At 43.4% G+C, this 17079-nt stretch overlaps 1 protein-coding gene across 2 annotated transcripts in view; it reads right to left on the bottom strand.

Moving 5' to 3' along the window:
• Nucleotides 1-5830: 5830 nt before the first annotated feature.
• The window catches only part of LOC102382075 (gamma-aminobutyric acid receptor subunit beta-4), a 124153-nt gene continuing 112904 nt past the window's right edge, over nt 5831-17079 (bottom strand). The window contains exons 5-9 of one of the 2 annotated variants that reach the window (XM_006027533.1): nt 15074-15156; nt 10570-10707; nt 9095-9247; nt 6770-7026; nt 5831-6208 (exon numbers count right to left, since the gene is read on the bottom strand). In XM_006027533.1, coding sequence (XP_006027595.1) covers nt 5831-6208; nt 6770-7026; nt 9095-9247; nt 10570-10707; nt 15074-15156 — 1009 coding nt within the window. The remainder of the gene's footprint in view (nt 6209-6769; nt 7027-9094; nt 9248-10569; nt 10708-15073; nt 15157-17079) is intronic. The other variant, XM_006027534.1, reaches the window with a different exon arrangement.

Below are 17079 nucleotides of genomic sequence, written 5' to 3'. Positions count from 1 at the left end.
TTTGGACTCTCAAGGAAAAGGGCAAGTACTTGCACATTTTCCTTTATGCAGCCACAAAAAACATGGAGCTTCCCTCCTAGATGTACCGGAGGTCAATGCCAGGAAAATAATGCAATATGCAGATAATCTGTCCCTGTCTAAATAACTCCAGCCATATTCCTGAAACATCACTGCACTGTAGCCAAGAGGCAACACCTAAAGTAAAAGCTAGATGCGTTGCTAAAGAAGAGTACTGTCCCTTCTCACTGTCTCATTTCACAAAATCAAAATAGATGGCATCAACCATAAATAGTTAAGTACTGTTCCCCCCTCCACTCTCCCAGTAAAATTTCCCTAAGGTTTACTTTACCATAAGCATATCATCCCCTTCCTGCACCCTTTCCTGGAACCTGTTAGTCCCCATAGTAAGAAACATCTTTATCTGCTTTGCTGGGACTGAAAATAGACAGCTGTGGAGCGAAAAAGCAGCTTTTCATCCTGGGAGGAGGTGCTTCAAAGGGTCTTCTGGACTTCCTCCTCTCTCCCATATCTATTACTCAGCTGACCTGCAGGACTCTTGTTCCCCAGCATTCTGTCCTGTCACCAGAAATTAGAAGACAGGCCTTGAACTATGTAAAGTCCTGACTGCACACTATTTTGGCAAAGATTACAGTGTTGGACTGAGTAGTCAGGATGCCTGGAAATGCTATGATTGACTCTATGAAGCAAACCTGACCTAGTAATGACAGGTCAGAAACATTCAAAGAAAGAAACTAGGACAACTCCTGATTAGAAAGAGAACCCAGATGACAGAGAACCTAGACAATAACAAAAGCATGTGAATTAAAGTCCCAGAAGACTAAGTGATCTGTGGAGCAGTGCTTAATCCTTGAGAGCCTCTCTGGATTGTCACAATGGAATTCTGGCCTCAGTCTCTAACTGAAGTCTTGAATAGTACATACAGGACCCCTGGAGCTCAATCTCCACCTGTGAAAGGCCCTGGGTAGAAAATATGAGGCCCTGGATATGATTAGTGGCTGGTAATGTTCCCAGTCACTGTGGGGATCAGTGCCTCAATGACAAATAGCTTAGATAGCAGTTCTATCCTTCATTTGTAGGCAACTGTTTGGATCACTGCTTGTCATCAGTATTGGCTGGTAAAACCAAATATTTAGTTCCAGATCATCAAAGATATTTAGGCACCTAACTCCTACTAAGGATCTGTCAAGCTTTTCCCACCCCTGCAAAGCCAATTACTGAAATTTTCCACAACATCATCTTCTTTGTAAACTGACCATGGGGGGACCCCTGCCAGGCCCCATCCCATGCCTTCTCCCTCAGCCCCTCCCAATCCCTGCCCACTCCCCCAGCCCTTCCCCCCACCATGGCTGCCCCACTGAGCCCCAGCTCCTGGTGCTTTAAAAAAAGCCCTGCTCACTGGGTGCTGCCAGGCAGGGAGGCAATCCCCGCTGCTTCCCCCGGCTGCCCTGCCCACCCCAGCTCTGGCCCTTTAAGAAAAATAAACCCGAGAAAATCCCCGGGACTCACTGTTCCTGCAGTGGCCTCAGGTCTTCGGGGGGCTTGTGCAGAGCGCCCCTCATGGCACTGAGACTGAGTTAGAGATTGAGGCCAGTGGGGGGCAGCGGGGATCACCCCCCCTCCCCCGCCTGGCAGCACCCAGTGAGCCAGGGCTTTTTTTTTCAGTGCCAGGAGCTGGGCAGCTATTGCAGGGCTGGGAGAGCAAGGGGTGGCAGGAAGGGATGGGCCTGGGTGATCTGGAGATTTGGCTGATTCTCTGAATCAGATTCAGCTGAATTGATTCGGGACAGTGATTAGAATCACTGTCCCCCAAATCAGCCGAATCCAAATCCAAAGTGAATACTAGTCGCTTTGCACAGGCCTATAACCTATACTTGTGTTTCATACATGCAATTTATAATGTCTGTTAAACACTTCTAACCCTTTATAAACCATTTCTAAATAGACAAGTAGTATAAAATGTGCCTTTTTTGCCTACCACTATAACACTTCTCTATGTCATACAAATAAAGCTAACCAATGCAGCTCTCGGCCTGTGATATTGCTCCACTCAGACCCTGGGCCCTTATTTCATATCCTGCTGTATGAGAAAGCGGTTACACTAAAATCTTGTCTGCCCTAAAAATTATAGCAATGTTGAAGAAGCCACTCATTATAGCATTGTTTTCTAACATTTAAAGTATCAGAGTATTTTGCAATGTAACTGGGGCTATAAACATGCTTCAAAATAGCACTGAAGCTTTAGAGAGTCCAAGAAGAAATGGTGTGTGTTTGTGTGTGTGTCTGTATGTGTAAGGGAGAAACTGGTGACAGGTGAGAAAGATGAGTCTCCTATTTGTATGTCTAGGATGCTATTAATAAAAATGTAGAAGACACTTTACTCATTTTAAAATAACAATACTTACCACTCACGTAAGAGCAGATCCTGCACCCCACAAGTCAATACGAAAACTTGTCATGACTTCAGTGTTGCAGGCAGGCCTATGATGCTTTACATTGTCATAGCACTTTAGATATGAAATAGTGCACAACCTGACATACACTATGTGTAGCCATCACCTGAAAATCTTGACTATTCACTGGCCTCAGATAAGCTCTTGGCTCTCCTGGACAATGATAGGGGGAGAAAGAAAGAGAATTCTAGATAGAGAATAAAGGAATGTATCAAATAAAAGCAGTATGTGTTTGTTGGGGTTGGGAGGTACATGTATAACCTGTACCAAAATAGAGCAAAGATCTCTATGACTGCTCCATTTATGGCAGTCATGTTAGAGAAGGACGTTTTCTTCTTGTGATTTCTTTCCCAATGGCTTTCACTGGATATGTGAGGGAAGCATTCTGAGCCCATGTTTGTCAAAATAGCTGGTGATTTGGGGTCCCATAATGGAGGCATCAGAAGTCACTGGCTGCTTTGGAAAATGGTAGCCTCAGCGTCCAAGGTCAAGTTACAGTTGTGTACTAAGTGCTAATGTTTGGAGGCCACCACAGACTTAAGGGCTTCCATAAACACCAAAGGTATCAGGTTTTCTACTTCATCCAACACAGTCTTTGGAAACTGTAGCCTTCCAGAGTGACACCAGTTCTGTGGTATATGGAATGTACCTTTAAGGGGCCAGCAGCGGGATGACCCAGTCTCTCTCTTTGATATGCACATTTTTGCAAAGTGGTTCACTCCGGAGCATTTGTAACAAGTTTCTCCAAAAGCTGGGCAGGACTCAGGCTTGTGTGTGCTTTCACACCTTTTGTAAGCTCTGCCTTTGTTAGTTTGATTGCCCACCTGTGGAGCAAACTTCACTGATGGCTTGCTTTGTTTTTGCAAAGTGCTCTGGCAGCTTGCTTCTATAGACATAAGGGGAGCCTGAGCACTTCTGAGAGCCTTTGTCCTACAGATATCCATAACCTGTGCTAGGGTGTGGGAGGGATTTTCCAGAAGCCTTTAAAGTTTGCAGTCATTTATACTGAAGACAATTTTGTCCCTGAATAGAACATCCCCAGCACATCCAAATTCACAATGCTGTGCTCTGCTTCTGAACTCTGTAACAAAATCATCTATGCCTGCAGCCTCATTGTATCTAATTTGCCAGAACTGATACCTTTCAAAGACAGGGTTTTTTCTGGGTTTGCAGTAGTTCTTGAATGCTGCAAGCATCTCTGTAAGGGTTTTGTTATTAGAGTCTGCAAACACCCCTTGCATGTTGTTGTAAATTTCTAGGGGTTTATTCCCAATGCAGTGAAGCATGACTGCAATTTTATAATCTTCTGCCTCTTCCTCAGCCTTTCTAACTCAAGGTATAATTGAAGCTTCTGTTCTCATCTTCTCCAATTCTCCCCAAGATTTCCAGTAAAGGATAATGCTGGTGGAGATTTGAAATGCTCCATTTTCTTTCTTTGAATAAAAGCTGTAACCCCCTTAAGCAGGCTGCTGGTGACTCCACCGAGAGACAGGTCACTTCTGACACCATATAATGTTTACTCTGTGCCATTGGATTCCAAGGATGGGGGACTCACTCAGACCTCCATGCCTTTAGGTTCTGTCCTCCAGTCACCATTCAGCAAAGACCCGTGGGGTGATAAACAGCTTTATCTTTATTAGGAACAGGATTCAGCAACTCACATGCTCACAGCTTGCAGGGAGAACTACAACTATCCACCACCACAAACCACACCCACAGGGCATCACCGGGAGAGACTGGGTCATCCTATTGCGGACCCCTTAAAGGTACATTCCATATACCACAACTTCTGCTCTGTGGAACACTAAGCTATAGTTAGTTACACCCTCTGCAGGAAGGGAAGTGACAAGTTTCCTTCCATAGACTAGATGCATTAAGTGATATGCAACAAGGCTTGAATGGAAAAGTATGTGTCAAAGGGTTCCAGTTCATCACTACCTCCTGATGCTCTTTGGAAAGAAGCGAGTGATGTGCCCATCACTTGCAGGTTTCTCCACCCTGAAGCAGAGAGAGTCAAATGACCCCTCTGGAGTGGTTTGGAATTGTCCAGTGGTCTGGAGTCCAAAAGTCTCTGGTCTGGCTATGCTCAGAGGAGACAAATAGAAGAGGGAAAGGGGTAGCTTTCTAGAGTCCTATTACTGGTTCTCTCTCAAAATTTAGCACATTACAGTGAAGGGTGGGGAATATTAGGAACAACCAGCTCTGTCCCTCTCATTTCAGGACTGCCTCAGCTTAGTCAGAATGTGATCAAATGCCAACAAGGGAACAGAGGCACATGTTTGGCAACTCCTACTTAGCTCTCCATACCCAATAAGTATATATTTGTATGATCCACAGTACCTTACTGTGTGACTCTATCCCAGGCTGGGACTCATCCCCCAACATTTTCTGAAGTTGCAATATGCACATAAACCTCTGCTATTTCTCCAGAAATACTGCCAGTTAAATGTCACTTGTGTTCTCTTTCTATAAAAGACATTACAAAACCCCCCTCCCATTCTCCCCACCCCAGAAAACATGCTTGCACACACACACACATACATCCCAACAGACTCACGCACATATGTTCTCATATTCACACCAGAAAAAACAGCTAGCAAACTCCTGAAAGTGGAAAAAGGCAACTTGCAAACGTGCCTTTGTTTTTTATATGCACCCTCCCACCCCCCTATATTCCCCTTCCCACCCCAAGTAATTCCCTGTGTCCTGCCGCAGCTGTTCCAAACTAAATATTCTTTTTGTTTGTAGGTTTAAAAGATTATTTTACACTTGTGAGTGAAAGAAAAGAAAAAAGAAAAGAAAAGAAAATATTATCATGGGAATGAAATTTCCCTCTCTCACTGAATGCATGAGAGGATAAATGGGAAAGAGCTGAGAGGAGATGCAGATGAAAGATTAAACTATTAATATTGAGAAAGATATTACAGTTCAGTGGCACAATGGAGATGAGGGCAGCACATTAGTGAGCACATTCAAAGATAAACTATTCTCCCCCCTCCCCTGCTTCCACTCTGTCTTTTTTCTTTAACAACTTCTCTGTCTTTTTAGGGGGGGGGTTGGTTGGTTTTGTGTTTACAGTGGTGAAGTCCTTCAGCAAGAAACCAAAATGGAGACAAAAACAGCCTTCTCTGGAATCAAGACCCCTCTTCTAGTTTCCTGCCTGTCCTTCCCAATCCCCACCCTGCCCTGTGTTGCTAAATGTGCTGAAAAGAGAAGAGTAAGCTTAGAATAAACCTAACAAACCAAAGGAGAAAATGTTAATAATAGCAAAGAGTAAAACCCAAACCAAAACGACCACAGCACTCCTGTGTTGTCATTGTCTGAGTGTCTGTCCCTATCTCTCTTGGAGGCTGCAGGCATCAATTTACATAGTACAACCAGTAAATGAGGTTGAAGAATCCAAAGGTGATTGGAAAAATGATCCGTGACCACTTGTCAATGGTGCTGACATCTGCCAGGTCTGGGATTTTGAGCTTCAGCTTAGATGACCGCCGGCGGAGACGGCAGTTGGCACGGTTGCGGGTAGCGGCATGGTGGGTCAGCGGGACATGGCGGTCTAAGGTAAGGTGGTGGCCGAAGCCATCCCGAGAGGCCAGCTGCTTGCGGAACTGGATTCCTGAGCCTTCAAAAGACATGACAGAGTTTCGAGAGTCACCAACACTGCTCATCATGTCTGTGGCCAGCAGCTCATTGTTCATCTCCAAGGTGCTGAGAAGAATGTTGCCATATGGATCAACCTGGAATGGGCAAGAGAGAGGGCAGTGTTAACAGGGCACACACCAGGTCAGATTTATCCTTTATGTCACTCCACTGACCATAGGGATAATTTGGATTATTTTCTATTGTAACAACAACACTGGTTGGGTCACCTGCCAGATGCTGAGCCTTGGACTTCTGGATTGGAAAGCATGAGCCACCACTGTTGGACACCAGGAACAAGCTACATTACCTTGTAACAAACTAATGCAGCTCTGTAATGTATTCTGTCAATACAGGGGGCAAAGTGCCACCTGGTTCATGTTGGGTACCTCTGCATTGTGTCCTCAAAGAAGAGGATGGTCCCTGTGGGAGCAGGCAAATAGAACAAACATGGAGTAGGAATTTCCTTTGCACCTCAGGAGGAGAGTAGGCCCCCTGCCCCCACATTTGTGAAGGAGTACACTATGGTCTAGCACTAATGAATGAGGGGACTAGGTACACCTCTCACAAAAGAGAGAATAGCCCCTCCCAAGCCCACTCAGACTGAATGAAGATGGAGCATCTGCTTTCTCCAGTGAGAAAGGAGGGAAGGAACCAACCTGCTCTCTCACCCTCTTCTCTTCATACCGGTGGCGCTCGTTGTTTGCCTTGTTAATCCGCTCACTCTGCTTCTTCTGCTGACGAGGGCCACGCCCAAAGAAAATGTAATTAACGAAGGCATACTCTAGGAGTGCCAGGAACACAAAAACGAAGCAGCCCATGAGATAGACATCAATGGCCTTGACGTACGGGATCTTTGGGAGGGTCTCCCGCAAGTGCGTGTTAATGGTGGTCATAGTAAGCACCGTGGTGACCCCTGCAAGGAGAGGGCATGTCTGTTACCAAGATGGAATGGCTCCATATCATCCTCTCTTTTTGCTCTAACCAACCCTTCTGAGCAGTGCCAGAGAGAAGATGTGGGAGCCCTGGCTGCAGTCAGACAGCTCTCACATCTTCCCATTACAAGGTCTTCCAGCAATAGTAGATGCAGGAAGGGGTGAAAGCAGAAAGATAATAAGAAAGATTATAGCTGCTCTGTGTCCTAACTCTTGCTATAAGTCACCACAGGAAATAAAACAGGAGTCAGTTATCCAGGGGAGCATTGGCAGAGGAGGTTCAGAGTTGAGTATCACCAACATGATCTATATCAATCCCTTCTGGCTTTCCTGTGCCTGAGTTCCCTAGCAGATTCTTTTCCCCATCTTCCTCTGTTTGGTATGGCAGAGAACACCATGTTTTCACCTTCATCCTTCACTCTCCACTCTCACTGTCCCTTATGACTCTGAGGTCTCTTTTTTTTGTATTTACCTCTCTACCCCTCCTATTGTCTCCATTTCTCCTTGCCCCCTTTCCACTTTGCTTACTTTTCTAATTGCCTCCTATTCCTTTAGCTTTAGCCACTTCCTCTCCCTTTGGTCATTTCCTTCCCCTTCAAGCCGGCTCACAATTTTCCCTCCTTAAATAGGCTTCCTAGCACCTTCTGTTTCTTTCCCTCCAACTCTGTCACCAGAACCTGATTCCTCTTGCTTATTTTTGTGGCTTTTGGTTTTTTTCTCTTTGCTCCATCCCTTCTACTGTTCTCCCTTCTCCTTAGTCTTTCATCACTGCCTGGAAGCAGGTCAATGACAGCCTTTTTTCAATGAGATATACCAGTAATAGGCGCGTGACCTCTCTGCTGCCTTTGAGACAGTAGACTGCTACCTCTGTAACTTTTTCTTCTCTCCTCACTTTCATAGTTCAGCTGTTTTGGTTCTCCTTCTACCTTGATGATTACTTGTTCTCTGTCCCTACATCTTCCTTCATCCATCTATCAAGCTCTTGGCAATTCCCCAAATTCTGTCCTTTGTCTTCAGCTTTCTCATTTCATTTGGTATGGGTCTCAAGTCTTTCCTGTCTCTATCCTCAACTTCTACTTATCTCCATTTTCATATCATCTTCCAGTCTTCTGTGTATCCAAGGGCCACCCCACTCAATACTGGCATAACCAAACCTCTTGGATCTCTGTTCTTCATCTCATTCCTTCCATTTCTTTCCCTCCAACTCTGTCACCAGAATCCTGATACCTCTTGCTTATTTTTGTGACTTTGTTTTTTTTTCTCTTTGCTCCATCCCTTCTACTGTTCTCCCTTCCCCTTAGTCTTTCATCACTGCCCTGATGCAGGTCACTGACTGCCTTTTTTCAATGAGATATACCAGTAATAGGTGTATAACTTCTCTGCTGCCTTTGAGACAGTGGACTGCTATCTCTGTAACTTTTTCTTCTCTCCTTCTTGTCAACAAGCCAGTTATATTTGACCCTTCCTGCCTCATATCCTCAAAGCAGAGACTGAACTGTGATTCAGAGACTCACCCTTTTTAAATATCCACAACTTCTGCTCTTTGGACAATGCTTATTTGGGCTTGCTCTTGCTCTTCTGCACTTAAACACTGACCCTCAAGAGATGCTGACAGCAGATACCACTTCTGCTCTAATATTTGTAAGCAGAGGACTTCTATACCTACATTTGAAGACTGCCTCAATTAAAGGTTGGATTAAAGGTCAATCCAGTGTTTAGATATTTAGTTTGTTCATTTATCTTATTGCCTCTTGACCAGGGACATTGCACACTAAAAGAAGCATAAACCTAGTCATTACAAAACTGTAGATGAAGTCCCAGATACCGGGATGTGGAGATGTTAGGATAAGGAACTCTGATGTTTGAACTACATCTTTCAGCATTCATTGTGGTTCTTCTCCTTTTGATCAATTAAGTGACAACAGAAAGCTCAGCACATGTCTATTGTGATCTTTGGTTCTTTAAAAAAAAGAACATAAACAGCCTACTCTCCTAGCCCACCCCTTCTCCAAGGAAGCCCTGGTGGGGCAATATCATGAAAAGACCTACCTAATGCCACCCGGGCAGCAGAAGCATCATAATTGATCCAGAATGAGACCCACGAAAGGATAGTGATGAGGATAGAAGGCATGTAAGTCTGTAGGATGAAGTAACCAATGTTCCTTTTAATCCGGAAACTCAGGGACAAACGGAGATATGAACCTGCCGATCAGATACCGAGAAGAGATGTCATTTGGCAGAAGGGCCAAGGCTGTGTGTGTAATAAGGAGGCAAGAGCAGGAAGAAGAATTACCCAGGAGTCATTCTGGTCCCTCCCTCTTACATGCAATAATAGATAGTGGGGAATCCTATGTATTTGTCCTTCCATAGATGATGCAAACTCAGTCACCTTCAGGAAGAAGCTCTTTGGAGCATACTTATTTGGGCCCACAGGTTTGGGTCTTTAACCATCAAAAAGCAGGCACCAAAAGAACACAGGTTCTTCCTTAAGCAGTGGAAAACAGAAAATTTCAACTCTTGGGTTCCATACTGACTCAGAAAAATAAAAAATAAAGTCTACTCAAATATAATGTAAAACTGTATGTTAGACATCCTGTGCAAACTCTGGACTGTACCAAAAGGATTCTGTCTGCCTTCACAGCTGAGATGGAACTCCTATTACTAACACACTTATGAGGTCCATGGTTAGATGGGAGACTTTGAATGTAATAGGTCTGATTCATTGACTTTCTTGTGCTATCTCTCCCAAAAAATGTCTGTGTAGATGCACATCTTATTTTCCCATGTAACTTCCACAGAGGCCAATCCATATTGGGAAACTTCACACCAGACGTGCAAAAATCTGTAATTGTTTAAAGTTGTTCCAATTGCCTAGCTAACCTTCTAACAAGCATCATCATCATCATCTGCACTTTTATAGGGTTTTCCAGTGCCCAACACAATGAGGTCCTGATTTAAGTTGTGGCCTATATAATGGGCATGGTGTTTTCTTACTAGTTAAAAAAGGCTGTAATCAAAATTGAAGCATGGCCAGCTTTCAAGATTAACAATAGATAAACCATCAGATGGGCAGTCTCACCAAGTCCTTTCATCATGAACGCAAACAGATTCACTTCTCGTTCAAAGGCTGCACACCTTCTTAAGGAAATATTATTCATGTTCTTGCGATCTCTACTGCAAATTCAAGAGCTAGTTGAAAACCACCTGGAAAGGGAGGCTGAAGTGAGAACCTTCTGATGAGACCCTGCTTGAGGGAAGTCAGCGTTATGGCTAGCAACCTGGAGGATAACTTTAACAAATGGCACTATTTACTGCTTGCTGTCCAGATTTCTAAAGATCCTAAAAATCAGAGTCAGTGGGCATAAAAGAGAAACCAAGTTTCCATAGGGGCATTCAAGATTAGGACCCTTGTCTTCAAAAATCCCAGGCAAGTGCTTCAGCATCCAAGTCAGAGAAGCAGTCACCTAGAGTTTTTCCAAAAGAATAATTACATGTCACCTTAAGCCCTTTAGAAAGAACCCTACCTGTGGTGAAGACCACTTCTCGGGTGACCAGTCTCTGCTCAATGATGGTGAACTGGGGAAGCTCCAGCATTTCCATCCCTGTGACAGCTGAGTCATTTCCTTGCCAGAAGAACACAATGTCATCAACCGTGTAGCCATCTGTAGGGGTGGAGAATATAGGGGCAACATGAGCTGACAAGTCACAGCAAGCAGCACTTCCATTTCTATAATGCTTTTTTTTTTTACTGAATTTACCCAAACAAAACCCATTTATCAGTAAATAGTAAACACAGGCTCCTCTTGAGGGAATTTTATCCTTCCCCCACTTAGTAGAATAGCTACCAGGAGAAGGGAAAAAATGGCTAAGATACCTAGTGCTTCTGAGATTCAGAAGTAGAAGATGAAGATGGGGATTGGCTCTCCAATTTGTGGCCTGTGCCCCACAATCCTTCCTGGTTTGTGTACATCAGAAGCTTGTGTTAAAAGCAATATGTGCAGCTTTTCATTCATGAGGTGTCTGCAGGGGGAGATCACATATTGCTTTTTTGGGTAAGGACCATGAAAACAGTATCTCTGTATAAATAAAATATTTGAGCAAACAATGTTGTGAATTAAAAAATATCTAGAATTTAGGGCATTTCCCTAGATTCTAGACATTTCTACTTTGGCCAAAATTTGACCCTAGAGTAGTTGACAGTATTTTCTGGGAAGTTGAATGCTTTGATTAAGGAGCATTACTAGAATTACTAGTGGCAAGGAGGGGCTGGATAGCTCAGAGGGTCCATAATGACCTAAAATAAATACTCCCTTAGGTTTGATTCTGCCCTGTGAAGGGGAAAGATGTGGCATGTACAGTCACAAGGTAACAAGTGCTAAGCAGAACCCGGAGCAGTGTCAGGCACAATCCTGCATTTACCAACTTGTAGCAAGAGAGAAGCCATCAAGGGAAACACACGTATGTGTCTCAGTAGCATGTTGATCATACTTCTATTTGCTGCCCTATTTTTACCTCACAATCTTGAGACTTAGGTTTTCTCTATACACAAAAGTGAACTCAGATTAAGGTAGGGTGGGAATTCAAAGAACAACTGTTTTTTCTTAGTGACTTCATATGTGGATATTCCTTCCAGAATGAGGCACTCCCATTCTGGGACAAGTATACTAGCAATGGTGTTAATCAGGAACAGTTTATCAGGGACAATCAGGGAGGAGCACTCCCATGTGTAGATGAGCTCTAAAAGTAAGTGTGAAAGGAGATTTTATTTCTCATTGCAAAAGACGAATCCTTAACCTTATTGTATCTACAGACAGCCTTTGCTCACAACATGCGCTGCAGCACAAGAACCTTGCAGAGCATAGCCCTGCTTAACACTGTTTCACTTAGCGCTATTTTGCAATAACGCTCATTTTAAATTGATACCTGATTCCACTTAGTGCTCAGTAAGTTTTGTTATAATGCTCACAGTCACCATCTTGAGTCATTAAAAAGCACTTTCAGTCACCATCTTGGGTTGTCAAAAATTTTCGGTTTCGCTTAATGCTCGTTTCACTTAACACTCAGTTTTTCAGAAACCAATTAAGAGTTCTAAGCGGGGGTTGCCTGTATTAATACTGGCAATATTCAGGGAACCAGCTGGGTGGTTCGCTGCTTGGTGTGCAGATGTCCACAGGCACCATCATGACCTTATGGTAGTGCTGACTTAAGCAATGGCAGTTGAGTAGCCACATGTTAGATAGGTCATAAACACTGAACTCCTCTCCCAAACCTGGAAGCATATGGCTCCTACACAGCAGAGTCTACGTGACTAAAGGTGGTGCTAGGGCAAACTGCTAAGTCTTGCCCATTATTTGCTCATTATTACATGTATTCAAAGGTGCTAACATTTTTTCCAAATATTGGACCAAACTCACTAGTGGGGTAACATGGATATTCCCCAGTTGGATCTGGTTCACTAAACTAACTGATGTCCTTGTGTTTCTAGATATTGGGGATGGTGCTTCCCTATTTTTCCCTATTTTGTGAAAAAAAAAGATTGTCACTGCTGAGGCAGGTGAGCTAGGGCTCAGCCTTCCTGTCACTCAGCACAGCCCTGTTCCCACACCCACTGCCAACTCCCATTGACTTGAATGGCACAGGGTCAGGTCATAAGGTCACATAGATCCACTGAGATTCAGGTCAGAAGGAACTGTTAGGCCACCTTATCTGATTTTCCTAGATTATAGGCAATTGCATGCCACCCAGTCACCCCCTGCAATGAATCCAAGAACCTGTGCTCATGTCTGGCTAAAGCAGATTTGAAGACAGCAAGAGACATCAAAAGTCTTCAAATCTACTACTCTCCTTGTTAATGGATTACAATGATTAATCCCCCAATTGTTAAAAATTAATTTCTTATTTTTAACTTGAATCTTTCTGGACTGAGCTTCTGGTCTCTGGCCCTTGTTCTGCTTTTTACCACTAGATTACAGAGTGCTTTAGAACCCAGTGAATGCTTCCTGTAGAAGTACTTATAAACTACAAGCGAGTCACTCCTCATTCTTCTTTTTGATAAACTACAGTAGTTGAGTTCTTTAAGTCTCTCATCACTGCATCACTGTAAACAGTAGTTCTAGCCCTCAAGTAATTTCTGTGGATCTTACCTACACAATTTCCAATTTTACAAAATCCATCTTAAAATGTGGACCTCAAAATTGAACAAAACATCCCACTATTACTTTTACTAGTATTATATATAGAAGTGAAATTATTTATTTGCCCCCTACTCTCCTGCTTTACCACACTGGCTGTTTTTGTCACTACATTGCAATGGGAGTTAGTGTTAAGTTGCTCATCCACTATGGCCCTTACATCTTTTTCAGAATCACTGTTTCCATACACACTCCGCAATAGTGTAGGCATGGACTATATTCTTTGTACCTACATGTAGAACTTTTCATTTGGCCATATCCAAATGCATGTTGTTTGAATGAGTTACACTTATCAAATAATTCCGATTGCTTTGTATAACTGTCCTGCCATGATCTTCCCACATCACTGGGCATGGTTTTTGCAACAAGACCACATTATTACAGCCTTAGTGGATTAGAGGAGGAGAGACTAGCAGAGCTGCAGCTGGTGATAGGACTGAAGGCAGAAGCATTTTTCTGGAACCACATCCCAAATGGTTCTCAAAGTGACATGCTACATGATGCAGAGATGCACCACCACAGTCTTTCTCCATGCCGTCAGTCCAAACCATGTTTTTTTTCTTTTGGCTGAGTTACAGTTGGATAAGTATTTATTAGATTTACATGAATACATAGTTGATGCCCCAAATTTAACCTATCTTGCAATTGGCATAAGCAGCTGTGGTGGACAAGAATGTCTTCTAGATTCTACTTGTGTACTCTGTTTTTTAAATCCATCTCTGTCACTGTGTCACTGTGAATGTCACTGTGAATGAGCTATTTTGGTGTTTTTGAAACCTTTGTTTATGTACCACGTGGACATAAAATAAAGAATGCTACAATTCCAGAGCTGTGCTCCTGACATCATCAGTCACGCTGGCATGCAAATAAGGAAGTAAATGAAATGGAGCCATTTTGATTTCCAATTTGCCAAATACATAAAAGGCAAAAGCGTTCAGGAGATAAATGTTGTCTCTTCCATCCTCTGCATGAGTTTTACAAATACTGCAAAGAAAACCAAAGTGCTGACTCTAACAAATTGGACTGACAGTAGCCCATTGACGGCAAAATCATGAGATGGGGAGTTGTAGGTAATTCCCTGCCTTCTGTTTTCTTGGTTAAACTGCAAAGTATCCTCAAAATACTGAGAGGTGCCAGATATGATATGTCATTAGTGCCTCCAGCAGGACCTAATTTACATTCCATTATCCTGGGACTCACTGACATAGAAATAGTTATGAGGCAAGATGGAGGTTTTATGTTGTGGACGCAGTGGGACCATTCTTATAGGAAATACAAAGTAATCGCTACATCATCATTATGGTGAGACCCAGCATTTTGCACTATTCCTGTTGGAAACCGTAGTGCATTTTCTATCAGAAAGGGATAACTACTCACCTGGCCATGAAATGGTACTGGTGTTAAGGATGGCTTCACAATGGAAAGATTTAAGTTCCTGCCCTATTGCTGGAGTCCCATTTCCCCACACCTTCTTGACTTTTCATTTCTGGGTTTTCACCTGTGCCTCTCATTCTTTAAGTGGGGGACTGAATAACCAGGCCAGACTCTTTCCTTCTCCCCAGCCCAGTGACAACATATAAGATAACTGGGTATGGCACTCACAGGACCCAGTCTGGGGCAGAGAACAAATGTTACACAGGTGGGGAGGGAGAAGGGTGAAGATGAAGGCAGATCTCCAGCAGCTCTGAGTGAAAAACAGCATGAAGCACACATGGGGGGAGGGAGGAAAGCTGAAATAACACGCAGGGGATCCCCTGTTTTCCCCTTCTTATGACGTATGCAGTACTTCTCATGGGGACTGGGAGGGATGGAAGTGGAAGGCATGAGGCATACGCACAGCTCTCAATTTCTAGTGTGCAGTTCTGTTGGTCCAGAGGGTATCTCCTCAGATCCATCATGCAAGCAGCTGTGGTGGTGATTCTGAAAGGGGAAAAAAATAAAGGAAGACATGAAAGTCGGGCAGCATTAGGGGCTGCTGTTTCCATAGTAACCGGGGAGAGCCGTTGTGGAGGAGATGTAGGTGTATGGGGTGGAGGACAGAACACATTGCTTAAACCTCACCCTCAATGGCCTGGTTTAATCTTTCATGACTCATGTCATCAAGGCTGTATCTTTAGTAAAGGTGCAGGGGGGTGGGGGGAAGGCATAATGTTTTCTCCTCATATATAGATGGAGAGAGAGATAGAGACCAAAAAAGTAAGAGTAGGCAGAGTTATAGAAATGAGAGGGAAAAAGAGATGTTTCTGTTTGAAAGAGAGATAATATATTTGTCTTTTATATTTATGTGTATGTTGATTAAGTTGCTCTGCAGTGAGGTATGAGGAGGAATAATTTATCACAATATCTATCTATCCTTCCATCCATCCTTTCCCAGTCCCCATGACACCCACCCAATTCTATTGATCTACCACTCTTCACCCTAATCCATCTCATCTACCTTTTTATCATGGGGTCTGATATCCAAATGCCACTATCTGGACCTTTCTTTACAATGAATTACATGTTTCCTTGTCTTTCGGTTCACAATTCTGTGCACAAATTTGATGTAGCCCAAGCAGTTTGGAATTTAGGATTTTGATGCATGTGTGCACACATGTCTTTCCCTAAACACACACGTGTATATTTTTGTCACCCTGTCTTGATGTGGGGCTGGGAGAGTCCATGAGCATGTGGCTGTCCATTTGAATAGGTGTGGGTGAATACATTTGCATGCTGTGTTTCTGTGCAAGATTTCTGGAATACAGTAACTCATCCAGAAAATGTGGCATTGGCATTATCCCACTCTGTCCTCATACACACTGGAATTTCTCCCCCTCCCCTAATCTCCCAGTCTTCTTTTAATGCAATCTCCTTTCCGTGCAGCATGCATGTGTGAGAGTAGCTAGCAGGGAAGGATCAGTTCCCTCTCCCCTTTCTCAATTAACCATCTGGAAGGCATTAATCAAGCAACACATTTTTTATGATGCAGGCATAACTACTGAACTGTTAACGGGAAAGCTTTGTTATCCTTTGAGCCTTGTCATTGGGCAGATGGAGAGACCAGAGAAAATGAGACTCAGATCAATCCAAAAAAATCAATAAGGAAGAGAAAAGAGCTAGAACAAGAGAAGGGGATTGATAAAGAGGTAAAGGGGGGGAGGGGAGGCAAAGGAAAGAGCGATAACACTCAACTGAGCCATGGATGCACATGGAGGGGAAGAGAGAGCACGCGCGTCAATGAACAGCTGTCTCTTTAAGAAATCTTGCATGTTAAATTTATCTCTCTGCTGTCTGCAAAGACTGTTTGTAGAAGATGAAGCTTTGAGGAGAGCCTTTGCCACTGCCTGCTGTGCTATAAATAGACCCAAAGAGATGGAGGGAATTTATATATATCCTCCCTGGTCTAGATACAACATTGCAACTAGCCTGGAAGGAGCTTAGGTAGGAAAGGACCTTTAACCCTTTAAATTAAAAGCTGGTTTAAAGGGGGAAGGCAGTGCAATCCAGTCCCAAACAATCACAGAGGAGTCTACATTTAATCTATTGTTTTCATGGTATTCAAGATTTGCACCTCCAGTGAAAGAGCTGGAAAGACAATTTCTCTCCAAATCCTATTATTTCTGAACAAGTTCATTAGAGTTCATAAGACATCACAAGAGAGCAGGCACAATAAATACCCATGGGGGACCCAAACCTCTTCAGGAGAAACCTGGGGGACAGAACAGTGGCCAATGCAGGCATATACCAAGACGGTAGATTTGTGGCTGGGTATGACTCATCCCTACGCTGCACTCAGCATACACTGTATATTTTATACCACACCCATGGGAAGCAGTATTCACAAATGCATTCTTTATTTTCCCT

Source organism: Alligator sinensis, unplaced genomic scaffold, assembly GCF_000455745.1.
Source record: "Alligator sinensis unplaced genomic scaffold, ASM45574v1 scaffold879_1, whole genome shotgun sequence".
In the NCBI taxonomy this organism is placed as follows: Eukaryota; Metazoa; Chordata; order Crocodylia; family Alligatoridae; genus Alligator; species Alligator sinensis.
The sequence above is the reverse complement of the archived record's forward strand: the minus strand, read 5'-3'. Positions and strand labels throughout refer to the sequence as shown.